The 13,364-nt window shown below is 43.5% G+C and overlaps 1 protein-coding gene and 1 long non-coding RNA gene across 8 annotated transcripts in view; both read right to left on the reverse strand.

Annotated features, from left to right (window-relative positions):
- Positions 1 to 13,364, reverse strand: part of LOC122714268 — a 110,126-nt gene that overhangs the window by 14,307 nt on the left and 82,455 nt on the right. For 4 of the 7 annotated variants that reach the window (XR_006346614.1, XR_006346611.1, XR_006346612.1 and 1 more), the window contains exons 1-2: positions 12,440 to 12,738; positions 11,467 to 12,305 (exon numbers count right to left, since the gene is read on the reverse strand). This is a non-coding gene — a long non-coding RNA (uncharacterized LOC122714268). Of the gene's footprint in view, positions 1 to 11,466; positions 12,306 to 12,439; positions 12,739 to 12,913; positions 13,148 to 13,364 lie in introns of those variants that run through there. The other 3 variants (XR_006346616.1, XR_006346613.1, XR_006346615.1) reach the window with 3 other exon arrangements.
- Positions 2,524 to 4,225, reverse strand: LOC122714267 (achaete-scute complex protein T3-like). The gene has a single exon (XM_043935465.1). The coding sequence runs from the start codon at positions 3,620 to 3,622 to the stop codon at positions 2,558 to 2,560; it is 1,065 nt and encodes a 354-aa protein (XP_043791400.1). The 5' UTR covers positions 3,623 to 4,225; the 3' UTR covers positions 2,524 to 2,557.

Genomic DNA, 13,364 nt, shown 5'->3' on the forward strand with positions numbered 1-13,364 from the left:
CAGTTCTTCCAGTATTAACGTTCGATATAAACTTCGTTTTATATTACATCCTTTTTTTCCTTCTCCAAACTTTTGTTAATACCGGAATATAATAATAATAATATTTTTTTTTCTCCTTTCTAAAAAATATAGCATAGAAATACAATAATAAAAAGTTATTTTCGTGCGCAATCAGCCTAATCTGTTAACTTATTTAACTTATTTAAAAATATAAAACAATTTTCTCTTCGTAAGGCACTCTGGAATGCTCCATCCTTCAAGGATGGTTGTTCAAATATTTGATCTTTTCCTTAACGTCCTTGCGACACTTTTTCTACATCATTATCCTAATGATGAACGTTTCTCTCGATAAACCCGTTTCTCGTAATGTGACATATTATTAACTCGACTTTTAATTAAAAAAAAAAAAAAAAAAAAAAAAAAAGAAAACGAATTCTAATCTATAATTCTAATCTAAACGATTTGTCCTCATTCGTAAAAATTACAATTATTAAAACATTATAATATATGACTAGATCACAGTGTTAGAACAGCGTTCGTCGCTTTTTCATTTTCTCGCCATTCCCCATTGTTTCTGTAAAAGAAAAAAGAGAAACAAACATTTTCACCATCGCATTACATTTTCTTAAAAGATAAAAATCCTTAATAACAAATTCTTAATACACGTGAATAACAATTGGTAAAAATTTCACCAGTTTAATTTAAATTAACATCGATTTAGAACAAGCTGTTTCTTTCTTCAATCTCGTAATAAAAATCTCGTAAATTCGAAAATTTCCAGTTAAATTATAAATTATATTTCCTCCCCCTCTCTCTCTCTCTCTCTCTCTCTCTCGCCCGATCGAAACAGAAATCGAGAAATAGATAAAAATAAAAACGCCGTAGCAACAAGTTCACAATTTCATTCCCCGTGTATCAGGGGATTATAAAATTGTAAGAAGGCTTGGTCCGAGGATCGGTTAAGGTTAACGCTGCACAACAGGTATATACACGTATACAGTGAAACAGGGGATGATTTCAGGTAAGGGAGGAGGAAGGGGAGGGGGGGGAGGGCTAAGTTTTACTTTTACCAGAAGGGAAGAAGGGACTTCGCTCCTTCGCTTCTTCGTGGGTACAGCGGTGAAAGAAGAAGAGGAGATCGAAGAACGAGGCGGCGGTCGAAACGAGAGGGGAGGGGGGAGGGAAGAGACAGAAAAAAGAGAAAGACGGAAGAATAGCGTACCGGTTCAAAAACCCACAAAAGGGGAGGGAAGGAGGGAGGGACTGGAATATCCTGAAAGATGCATTCAGGTTAAACGCGGCAGACGAAATCGTCTCTTGTCAAGGGAGGAAGGAAAGAGAGAGAGAGAGAGAGAGAGGAGAGGCAAACAAGACGGGAAAACGGAGCAAGATGGGAATAATGAAAATCCGCGGGAAGGAACGAAGAATTTCTTCGAGAAGAAATTCTTTTCGAAAACTTCTTACGTCCGTGTGATTCGAGTTTGATTAAAAAAAAAAAAAAGAAAATTAGAATAATTATTCGATTATACTACTCGTACAAACTCGTACAAAAATATAATAATAATATTTCCCATTTCCATTAATTATTATTATTACTTAATTACTTAATTATTATTAGTAGCAGTAGTAAGAGCTTAGTTTTTTTTAAAACCGAATTTTAAAAAAGGGAAAAAGGAATTTTTAAAAAAGGAAAAAAAGAGGAGAAATTGAGCTTAATTTTAAAAAAGGAGAAAGAAGAGAAATTTCGGGAGAGTTCGAGTAAATTTTGTTTGGGGAGGAGGGCGGGGGGGGGGAGGGAGGGAGGGGTTGGAGAGCGATCTCTCGCAGAGGAAAATGGTAAAATTTCTCGTCTTCTCGGACGGAAAGAGACGAAAAAGGGGGCGAAAATTCGTACGATTCGAAAAGTTGAAAGGTGAGGCGGGGAGGAAAGAGGGGAGGGTTGGAAAAAACGGTAGATGAAGGGGGAGGGCNACACACACACACACACACGAGGGCTGCGCGACACACGCGTGTTGGTTGCACGGTGAAAGAAATCGGGGGACAAAAGCGTCGCTTCTCGAATGTATACTCTCCGTTGCCCCTCTGAATGGAGTCTGCGATTTGAATGGCCGGGAGTTTCAGCGAGGGGTCGCGCGCTTGCATTGTGCCGGGGCAAGGTCACAAATCTGGTCGGAAATTTCTTTGAACTTCCTCGGTAAGGTAACGCGGATGTTACCTCACGGGGCAAAATTTACGATCGTTGAGAAGCGCGGGAGGTGAGAAAAACTTTCAGAGGAGGAGAAGAAAAGAAGGAAGGAAGAAAGAAAGAAAGAAAGAAAGAATAAAATATCTCTCAAAGAGCGCGACGTAATAATCTCTTCCCTCCCTTCCCTCTTTCCACCGTGAAAAATAAACATCGAAACGAATCTACAGAAAGAGAGAGAAATTTCGATCGAATCTAGAGAGAGAGAGAGAGAGAGATAAGATAAGAAAGAAAATAGAGACAACAAGGACAGACACTAACCTCTATATACACATATATATATATATATATATATATGAAACTTGGCCAAATATCTCATTGACTTTGTTGCCACCAAGAGATGACGTCCAACAGCTCCTCGTCCTCGGGGCTCATGGGCTCGTAATTGTCGTAGCCATCGGAATGCGCGGCGTAAAGGGTGCCCGACGTGGCGTACCCTTGGCTGCCAGCTGACGACGCCTCGGAAACGAAGCTCGGTGTGGGCGAACTCGAGGCCTCGGAGCAAGGGGCCGGGACGAAGGTCGGGCTTGGATTTTGTCTCAGGTGTTGGTGCCGATGCAAATCGTTGCTGCCGCCGTGGTGTCGAATCTCGTTGTTATTACTGTTATTATTGCTGCCGCTGTTGTTGTTGCTGCCACCAGCGTTGCCGTTGCCAGCGTTCACGTTTCCGCGCAGTCTGAGCTCGGGGGAGGAATGACGAAGGGAGGACGGCTCGACGCCGATCCCGTTCGTGGAGCTGCACGTGGACGAGGCGGAGGAAGGGGGGGAGGAGGAGGAGGATGAGGAGGAGGAGGAGGAGGAGGAGGACGTGGGGGAGGACACGCTGGAGGACACGTCGGAGCCCGTGTCGTGCTCCTCCAAAAGGCGCTGCAAACTCCTTATGTACTCGACCGCCATCCTCAACGTCTCGACCTTGGACAGTTTTTTACTACCGGCCCTGGACCCACCGTGGGTCCCGGCCGTGCTCCCGCCCAACGCCTGGGCAACGCTCTGCGGTATGTGCTGCCTCAACGTGGCGAATCCATTATTCACCTGCTTCACGCGATTCCGTTCCCGGGCGTTCCGCCTCGCGACCGAGGCGGGTTGATGGGGCACGGCCCCGTACGGGCCGCCGCCCCCCTGCCCGTAAATCTTGGACCGCTTGCAGGATCCGTGTTGCTGGATCTTGATGTCGTTGGCCTGGACGGTGCTCGCCGTGGAGACGATCACGTTCCCCCTGTGGGTTTGCCCGCCGACGGCCGACGGCGAGCCGTGGTGATGAAGATGATTGGGGTGGTGGTGGTGGTGGTGGTGGTGGTGGTGGTGGTGCTGTTGCTGCACGCTCAACATGACGGGCAATGCGTTCGATCCTTCCTCCTTGGCCGTTCCCACTAAGGTCATATCACTGATTCGATCCCCCCCTCCCCCTCCCCCTCCCCTCCTCCTCCTCCTCCTCCTCCTCCCTCGACTCCCCTCCTGCTAGCACGGAGGAGAGCACGAGCGCGCTGGAGCGCGTGCCAGATGACCTTGACCAATGGAATCCTCCGATCGGTGATAATAATCGGTTCGATGTGTGATCAGAACTGCACGGGACGACGGGACGGAACGGAACTGTTCGAGTATGGATATCGATCACGATCACGAGATCACGAGTCAATTTCTTTCTCTGACCGAAGAAGAAGGAGAAGAAAATAATCTCCCTCCTTCTCTCACAACTCGGGATGCAATTCGGCTGCGACGCGTGCTATGGAAACGTTGAGGAGAGGAAAGGAGAGAGAGAGAGAGAGAGAGAGAGAGAAAGGAGAGGGGGAAGAGAAATATAGGAAACACACGAGGAACAACACGTCGCTCGAAAAAGTGAGAGAAATAAACGAGACGTCCGAATCGCACGATTTATACGCGTGACGAGAGATCGGTAAAGTCGAAAAACTTGAAAAAAAACCGCACCCTTGACGCTCACGGTACGGATCTGGCTCCCGAAATGCCTTACTAAGAAGGGTTCGAGGCCTTATATAGCCAGGGCGGGCACGCGCCTATCCCCTCCATAAGGCCTCATACTCGATCTCGGGCCCTAAACCCCCATCTTCTCCCCCTCTTTCCCACCCTACTGGCTTGCAGCGCCTCATACCCCTGTCCGCATCCCCACCACTCCTCCATCCATCCAAAGGCCCTACAACGCCCGAGATTCTCATCTTCGTGAATCGCCCTCTTTCGTCCTCTTTCCGCCATCTATTTCGCCGTTATCGATCACTGATAACACACTCGACACTCTCACTCGTTTTCATCCTTCTACTCCGAGTAGATTTCAATACTTCTCCGTTATTTCTCACCTAATTGTTTAAACGCAATTTCCCTCCCCAGAGAGCTATCCCCTCCTCCCGCTCCTCCTGCGAAACAAAGCGTTTATTAAAAATTCGGAATAGCATCACGATTTCTTACCGCGAGACGTTACGCGTAAACGTAACGTTATCCGTATCTGTGCGATCGTGGAAAATATTGGAACGAAGGATTCTTGGATATTAAAGAAGAAAAAGAAAAAAAAGAAAAAAGAACAAAAACAAAAGAGAAAAAGAAAAAAGAAATCGGGGCTCGCGACGATCCCCGAAAATTCGTGCACGCGTGAGAGACACTGGCACGCAAGCAAGAAGGGTCCGCATCCCCACCGACCGGCCTGTGTGTCTCAGGGATCGAAATTTGAACAGTTATATATCGGGAGAAAGAAAAGCTGGTCCAGAGAGAAGCCGGTCGAGAGAGAAACAGAGAGAGAGAAAGAGAGAGAGAGAGAGAGAGAGAAAAGATGCGTGGCGAGGAAGGAAGAAGACGAGTGGTAAGAGGACGACGACGAGGAGCAGGAGGAGAACGAGGAGAGGAGGGGGTGGTGGCGGGCGAGGAGAGAAGCTAGGCAGGAAAGAGGGCGCGGCGCGAGTGGAGCGAGGGGGCGCGTATGGAGGATACGTGGGCCCAAGTTGGGGGCAGCGGTGTTACGGGAACTTCGGCGGTGGTGAGGAGGGCAGGGGGTGGAAGACGTGAGCCGTTCCCCCCACCCTCGCGCCGTGGCGCGCGCCGACCCCCATCCATCCACTCGCTTCTCCCCACCACCGCTCCCTTTTATCCGCTACGTACGAAGCGTGCGTGCGTGTACTAGGACGCACGCGTGCTTGCCGGGCCTCGTGCTTAAGGGGAGGACGTGCGCGCGCACGTAAGCGCGCGTGGACCTAACCTCGTGTGAGTGCGTGTGTGTGCGCGCTCACGCGTGGAACAGGTATATGCCCTGTTCCTTCTTCTTCTTCTTCTTCTTCTTCTCCTTTTTTTTCATTTTACCGGCGCTCTGTCTCCCTCCTTTTTTTCTATCTCTTTCTCCTTATCTCTCTTTCTCTCTCTCTCTCCATCTATGCGCGTCTATCTTTCTCTCTGTTGGAAAAAAGCGGCGCGCGTAAGGGGCACTCGACGAGGGCCACTGGACGTTTCTCCCCACGCGCGCGTATAAGTACGCGCGCGGACCGAGCGAGTCGAGGCTGCGTGATAAATATACGACGGCCGAATGTCGTCTCGTCTCGCGTTCGGATTTTCGACAGATAAAGAAGCGCTTTCACGTGCTCTCTGACTAACTTGTATCCAGGTACTCGCATGTAACTGATAACGCTGTGATAAGCGGTTACCACCGATACCGCCACGGCATCGAAACCGAAACTCTCTCCTCGAGTTTTTTCATTTTTTTTTTCTTTTCTTTTCTTTTCTTTTTCTTTCGTTTCGTTATTTCGCGAAATTATTATTAATAATCGTATCTCTCTGTTACCGGCCGAGTTTTTCGATACTTTCGAAGGAAAGATCGACGACGATCCGCCTCGAACTAAGTTTTCCTTTTTACGTTTTTCTTTTTTCTTCCTTGCAATTCCTGGTTCCTTCAAGGACCAGGGTGAAAGGCGAGATGTAAAAAGAGAGAGAGAGAGAGAGAAAGAGAGAGGTATCGGTGTAAAAAGATTTACGAGACTGTCGGGCATTTTTCGTCTTCCTCGTACTTCTCACCGCGCGACAAATTTTTAACCGCAAAGTTGCAGGTATCGCCATTAACATCGTAGAGCTTCTCTTGGTATGGCAACCTGTTCCAAGGAACATGACGCCCCTGTGAACGGTGTGGCTCATTCGCGTACCCGTTACGCCAACTACTAATTTTCGCTGATCCGACGCAAGGACGTTAACATACGTACATCCTCGACCCTTGAAACAGGGATCCTTTTTTTCCCATATAATTTCGTTACGATAAAAAATATATACCCCGACAAATTGTACATTCGAAAATATTTTATTTCTCCTTTTTCCTTTCCTTTCCTTTTTTTGAAAAATCATTATATGATACGAGAAAGAGATAAAATTTTAAGATACGAAAAAAGAAAAAGAGATAAGGTGAGGTGAGGTAGGTAAGGTAACAAGGAAGGTGAATACGAGGAAAGGGAAGGGGAGGAGAGAGAGAGAGAGAGAGAAAGATAGGGAAAGAGAGGAGGAAAAGGACAAAAAGAAAATTTTTCAGTCGGTGATGGCTTTATTACCTTGAACCTTTGAATGGACAATTTGTTCCGTAATTATATTCTTGAACCACGTCGGTCAGGCTAACTGGCCACATCACCGATAATTATCGTGAAATTAACACTGAAGAGAGATCGCGTTGTATTTGAAAAATAAATGCAAAAACGTTGTTACAAGTATCTTAAAACAAAGTCTTAAAATATCGTCCAACTGGTCGAGCCAGACGAGTCTAATTGCGCATTGTTCGAGTCGAATAACGAATTTATATTACGTAACTAAATGCGTGACTCGAATGAAAGTAAATTATTCCATGTTTTTGAATTTATCATGTAATTAATATTAATATTAAACGATCGTGTCTGGTTATCGAAAGATCGATAATAAGACTCCTATTGAAGAATTATTACGATTTTACCTTTTTTTTTTTTTTCGATTGAACAAAATATCTCGAGGTCGATGGGAGAATCGACTTTTCTGCGTTAATGAAAACGTAGTGGATTAATAAACAATCCAGAACCAGAAAAAAGGAAAAAAACTTCGAAACAAGATCGAACAAGATGGTACTCTTCAACTCTGCAAAATGTTGCAAGAGCATAATTATCATTTTCCAATTTAGGATATACGATAATTGAATATTTACTTTTTTTTTTACTCCCAACTCGATATAATCACTCTATAGAAGTAGACAAGATACGCATATTGTTAAGGGAAGAAGGACGAATAGAGCGATGACAAATTTAATGATAAATATGAAATTTTAAATAACATGGTGAAGAAGTATTAAAATGCAAATACACAGGTCCACCTTGGAAATATATCGATTTCCACGTGTCGGCATTTCGTTACCGGCTGACGTGCGCGCGCGTGCGCGCACGCGCACCACACAATAACGCACAGGTAGCACTCGACCTAGAGGAAGGGAATTTATGCGTGCGCGCCACCACCTTCCTTCCTCGCCAAAGACCATGTGGGGTTGCCACCCATAACCTAATCGACCACGCATATGGCGCTCCCGTGAATGCCCTCTCGTGAACAGTTTAGCAGGTATATATCAAGGTAGCAACGTACCGAAGCATATGCCGCGTTGCAGGTTCACCGAATTCCTCGCGATTCGCAGGCGAATTCCTGGCGCCCATATTTTCGTTCGTTACTCGGGAACCAAGCGGCGGCAACTGATTTTAGAAAATTCACGAGATACGCGAGATATCGAAACACGCCGGTGGAATTTAAGCTCGCAGATGTCGCGTCGTTTGATCGAAAGAAAAAGAAGAAAAAGAGAAAAGGAAGAAGGAAGAATTATCGATATTCGAATATTCGACGGAAAATTGAGCGGTTGGATGGGGATACGAGGGATACGATCGCTCGAAAATTTTATATTCCCCCGCGCATTATTGTTTCCAACAACAGGTTTACCTTCGAAGGATCGAAGATAAATTGGCGATAATCAATACCGCCTCTGTATCGGAAGAATTTTTTTTCCCTTTCTTTTCCTCGCCGAAACAAAGTTTCGCAGCTGCGCGTACGAGTTCTTTATCGAAGAGTTTTTAATTACCCCCTCCTCCAAACAAAGCGCACGATAGAGATTCTGTGTTTCGTGTTATATATACCGCGTATACCGCCTTACGCGCGTAACGATACCGACTACCGTCACTTCCTAATTTATCGATCCGAAAACCATTTTTACTTGCGTCGTCGAATAATAATTTCGCTTTTCGCGAAACGATGAGCTTTCGACGACGATCGAAAGAAATGAAAGAAATGAAAGAAAGGAGGGGGGGGAAGGAGGGGAAAGGGAGGGAATTGTCCTCGCCTCGCGTGGTGTCACGCGTGTAAAGTTGCAATTACTCGGTGAATAAATGTATGAAGCTGCGTGTATGTATGTATCCGCGAGCGAGACGCGAGGTTGGCACGAGACGCGAATGAATACAGGCATAGCGGCTCGACGCGTTTTCGAGCGCAAAACGAACACGATTTTACGGCTCTATCGGGGCCCATGGTAGCCGGGGCGCTGCGCTGATTAACGATCCTGGACACGTCGAGGCGGCGTGGAGCCGAACGGGGGTTGCCATGTTCGTTTCCCATGCCGCGCGCGCCGCCACCACCACGACCTTGCCGCGTTTATCACTGCCTCGCTTAGTTCCAGGAACTACGCGAGACTGGAATCGCGCCGCGCACAGTGGCCGCGTTGTACTCTCGATAAGGATAACTCCTGGCGGTGGTTATCGGTGATAGCGCTCGAAGAAAAGTGTCGCAAAAGCGGAAGATACTTCGAACGTATTTCTCGGTTGTGTACGACGTACAAAGTGGATCCACGCTTTGAATGGATGAGTAATCAAGGAGAGGGGGGGGGGATCCTTTCCAAGCATGGATATTTATTATTATTAAATCTGTCTAAATTGCTTTAATTATTTCGTTAATTATTTCGTTAATTACCGTTTAAAAACTCGTTTTACATAATCTTAATGGCAATTATCGATCGGGTAGATGCTGCTCCTTTCGAACCCACGTGGGTCTTGCGTAATTGGTTGTTAAAAGTTGTTTATTGTATTTACATAATCAACAAACGTCATCATTGCGCTTGTTATCGAACCTTGTTATCTTGTTACCTTCTTGAATCGCTATTTCTTTTTTTTTTCTTTTTTACACGATTACGAAAATTTATCTTCGTCTCTTCTCTTATCTTTCCCCCCCAAACTGGCGTTCCTCGACTCCGAATAATTTCATAATTCGTCCTGTTGAAAATCACCAATTTACAACCTGTCTTTTGTCGTCGCCTTTCAAGAAATCGCATAAAACGATCTCGATCCAACTTTCTCGTGGATAAACGAGAGAGAAAAAAAAAAAAAAAAAAAAAAAAAATAAGAATGCTATCTTTTAAAACGTGAAAACGTGTAAAAAAGCACGGAGTAGTAGTTTCTTGTCACCGAGGCGTAAGAAGCGATCGGCCGTTTACTCGCAACGCGGGGCAAAGATTTATCGCGCGTCCCGCGTCCCTCTTTTTTCATCCGTGTGTGTACAGCGATGATCATTCGCCACAGTCATTTTTCACGTGAACGAACAAAGGGCAACAACGGCACGAAGGACAGCGCACGTTCCCACTGGACTATCTGTCCTCCAGGATCTGTCCCTCGCTTATTTCAGTTCAGGAATGCCGGCCAAAACCTCCCCTCTTCCCCAATCTTTCGCACCGGGAATCGTTTGTTCCCGGTTATCGAGAATTGACACTTGGCTGCTTTCGAAAATCGATTTCCATCAAAGTGGAAATGGTCGAAGTATGATCGAGAATATCATATCGAAAAGAAGTACGTATCCTTTAATAAATAAATAGTCGGATATTGTCGATCGTCGAAACGCTCGAGAGAAAATCGAAATACATATTTTTCTTTACAACGTATTTTCTAATGGATAAACAATAGATGCGTCGATTGGCTAAACACAGAGAAAATTAGAATATTTTTCTTTACAATGTATTCTCTAATGGATGAATAGTAGATGCGTCGATTGACGAAACACAGAGAAAATTAGAATATTTTTCTTTACAATGTATTCTCTAATGGATGAATAGTAGATGCGTTGATTGTCGAAACACAGAGAAAATTGGAATACATATTTTTCTTTACAACATATTCTCTGGATAAACAATAAATGCGTCGATTGTCGAAACACAGAGAAAATTGGAATACATATTTTTCTTTATAATATATTCTCTAATAGATAAATAGTAAATGCGTCGATTGTCGAAACGTAGAGAAAATTGGAATATTTTTCTTTACAACAAATATTACAAATTTACAAATATTCTCTAATAAATAAACGGTAGATACGTTGAAATATGCGAATATCATTGAAACGCAGAAAAGATCGAAGTACAATGTATTCTTTAACGAATAAACACGATTGCGAATATCATCGAAATACGAAGAGAAGAACGGAATATATTCTGTAATGGATAAACGATAGATGTGTCGAAACGCAGAGAAAATCGGAATACATATTTTTCTTTACAATATATTCTCTAATTGATAAACGGTGGATATATCGAAACACGATTGCGAATATCGTCGAAATTCGAAGAGAAGAATAGAATACAATGTATTTTGTAATAGATAAACGATAGATGTGTCGAAACGCAGAGAAAATTTAAATACATATTTTACAACCTCTTCTAATAGATAAACAGTGGATGATTGCGAATATCGTCGAAATACAGAGATAATCGGAATACATATTTTTTTTTACAACGTATTTTCTAATGGATAAACAGTAAATGCGTCGATTGTCAAAATACAGAAAAAATCGGAATACATATTTTTTTTACAACATATTCTCTAATGGATAAACGGTGGATATATTGAAATATCGTCGAATATCATCGAAACGCAGAGAAGATCGGAATACAGTGCATTCTCTAACGGATAAACGGTGGATAACTAAAACACGATTGCGAATATCGTGAATGGATAAACGATGGATGCGTCGTGGAACAGGAAATCGCATGACGCATGCAGGTTGTAAAAAAAAAAAAAAGGACAGGATCTCGATTAAATTTTATCGCGACGAGATAACAATAACTGTCAATGATAAATATCTTATCTCCGCCGTGTGATTTTACAACGACGGAGAAATTAACGATCGGATAAGTTGCGCGCCGTCGCTTTTCATTCCTTCTCGATCGATCTTGAGAGAGAAATTTAAGATTCGTCGAACGCTGTTTTACGAACCACAATATTTACGACTTCGTCCTCCGGATCTCTTCTTTTCGGGAAAAATATCTCTTCTTCCCATTCCTGGCATCTGTCATCGGATAACAATTCTCCTCCTGCGGATAAGAGAGTTTTATTTTTAATCGTATAATATAAATATAAATCGTATAATATAAAACGCAAAGAAATTCGTCAAATTCAGTGGTATTCGTTTTTTTTACAAAGAAGAGGCAAAAAAGGAAAAACGTATGCCTTGGGAATTCAAAATTATCTTGATTTTCACGAAACAATAACGTCTGCTCCCCGGCATCTGTCATCGGATAGCGACTCTCCTCCTGCGGATAAGAGAGTTTTATTTTTAATCGCATAATATAAAATAGAGAAGAAAAAAGATAGAAGATCGTCAAATTCGCAAAAAAGGAAAAACATACGCGAGCCTTGGGGATGCAAAATTACAAAATTATCTTGATTTTCGCGAAACAATAACGTCTGCTCCCCGCCAAAGGAATTGCGCACGCGCAGATGTCAAGGTAAAGCGAAGGGAGGGGGGGAGGTACGACCGTACCAATATCTCGCTCTCGATGACCTTTGATCCCGGCTCACTCTCTTCGTCTTCAACTTCATAGATCAACTATGGAGATATTAAAGATAATAAATGCACACGCGTTCGACACGCGATAATGAAATAAACGCTTTTTATTTCAGGAGGAATTCGAGATAAAGACATAGGTATTCGAGATACGCTCGCGCTGATAAAATTCCTCGTGATTATTCCAATGCCAACGAAATTATTCTCTTCTCTGCGGCGAGGAATAATGGTGATACATATATTTTTATCTTACATACTTTCCAGAAACCTGCGAAGAAACAAAGTTCGTTAATATCGAGTTACGAACGTGACGATGATACGAAATGAAAAATCGATATAACGAAAGATGTTTCGTTCGAGTAAATGTATGTGGAAAAATGGAGCGAATTTTAAAATGCATACCTTCTTTTTCTTTTTTCTCGGATCGAAGATGAATACGGCGACGCAAAAGTTTTTCTTTTTTCCTTTTTCTTTTTTTTTTCTTTCTTTCCGTCCCCATCTTTGGTAATCGACTCATTATGTGGCAGAGGGGTAATTACGATCGGTCGAGGTGTAATTAACGAGGTACCGGCGCTAAGAACCTCAACAGAGACGCGCTATACCGGTGTTATCTTCAAAATCTTCCTCTTCCTTCTCCTCCTCCTCCTTCTCTTCTTCCATTCTTCTTCTTCCCTTTCACTTAACTCGATTCGCGCTCACCTCTCTCTCTCTGTCTCTGTCTCTCTCTCTCTCTCTCTCTCTCTCTCTCTCTCTCTCTCTCTCTCTCTCTCCCTCGTCATCCCTCGTCCCTTTTTTTTTTTTTTCTTTCCTTTTGCCGCGGCTCTCTTTTTCAAACCTTCTTTCTCTCGGAGGGGTTTGTTCTTCGTTATTACTCACCGGAGATTATCGACGTTTTTAGCACCTCCATCCTCTCGTGTTTCATTTCTTTTCTTATCTCTCGTTATTGGAATAGGAAAGGAAATGGCGAAACGAAATCTTTTTTTTTCTTTTTCCGTGATAAGATCAAGTTTTGGCATCTCGGAAGAAAATTCAATTTCTTTGTGGAAAACCGCGCGTGGATAATTTTTTTTTTTTTTTTTTTTTATTAGGTGATGAACAGCCGCCAGGCATCTGGAAGAAAAACGAAATTATTTATAATTTCGAGCGTAAAATTTTCACGGGGGGAAGAGGGTTGGTTTTATTCGTTAATACGAAGGTTAAGGAAAGAGGCGAGAGAGCTGTGAGAAACCTGGTTGGAAACAAAACGGCAGGTGGATCTCGCTCGAAATTTACTCATGAAGCAGAAAAAGGGTTTTCAAGGTTGGGGAAAGCAATGCTGTATATCGTG

This window comes from Apis laboriosa, unplaced genomic scaffold, assembly GCF_014066325.1.
Source record: "Apis laboriosa isolate Shangri-la unplaced genomic scaffold, ASM1406632v1 scaffold28_cov147, whole genome shotgun sequence".
In the NCBI taxonomy this organism is placed as follows: Eukaryota; Metazoa; Arthropoda; class Insecta; order Hymenoptera; family Apidae; genus Apis; species Apis laboriosa.

What these genes read in the sequence shown, in the direction of transcription:
- LOC122714267 (XM_043935465.1), bottom strand. Translation starts at nt 3,622, where the DNA reads ATGACCTTAGTGGGAACGGCCAAGGAGGAAGGATCGAACGCATTGCCC.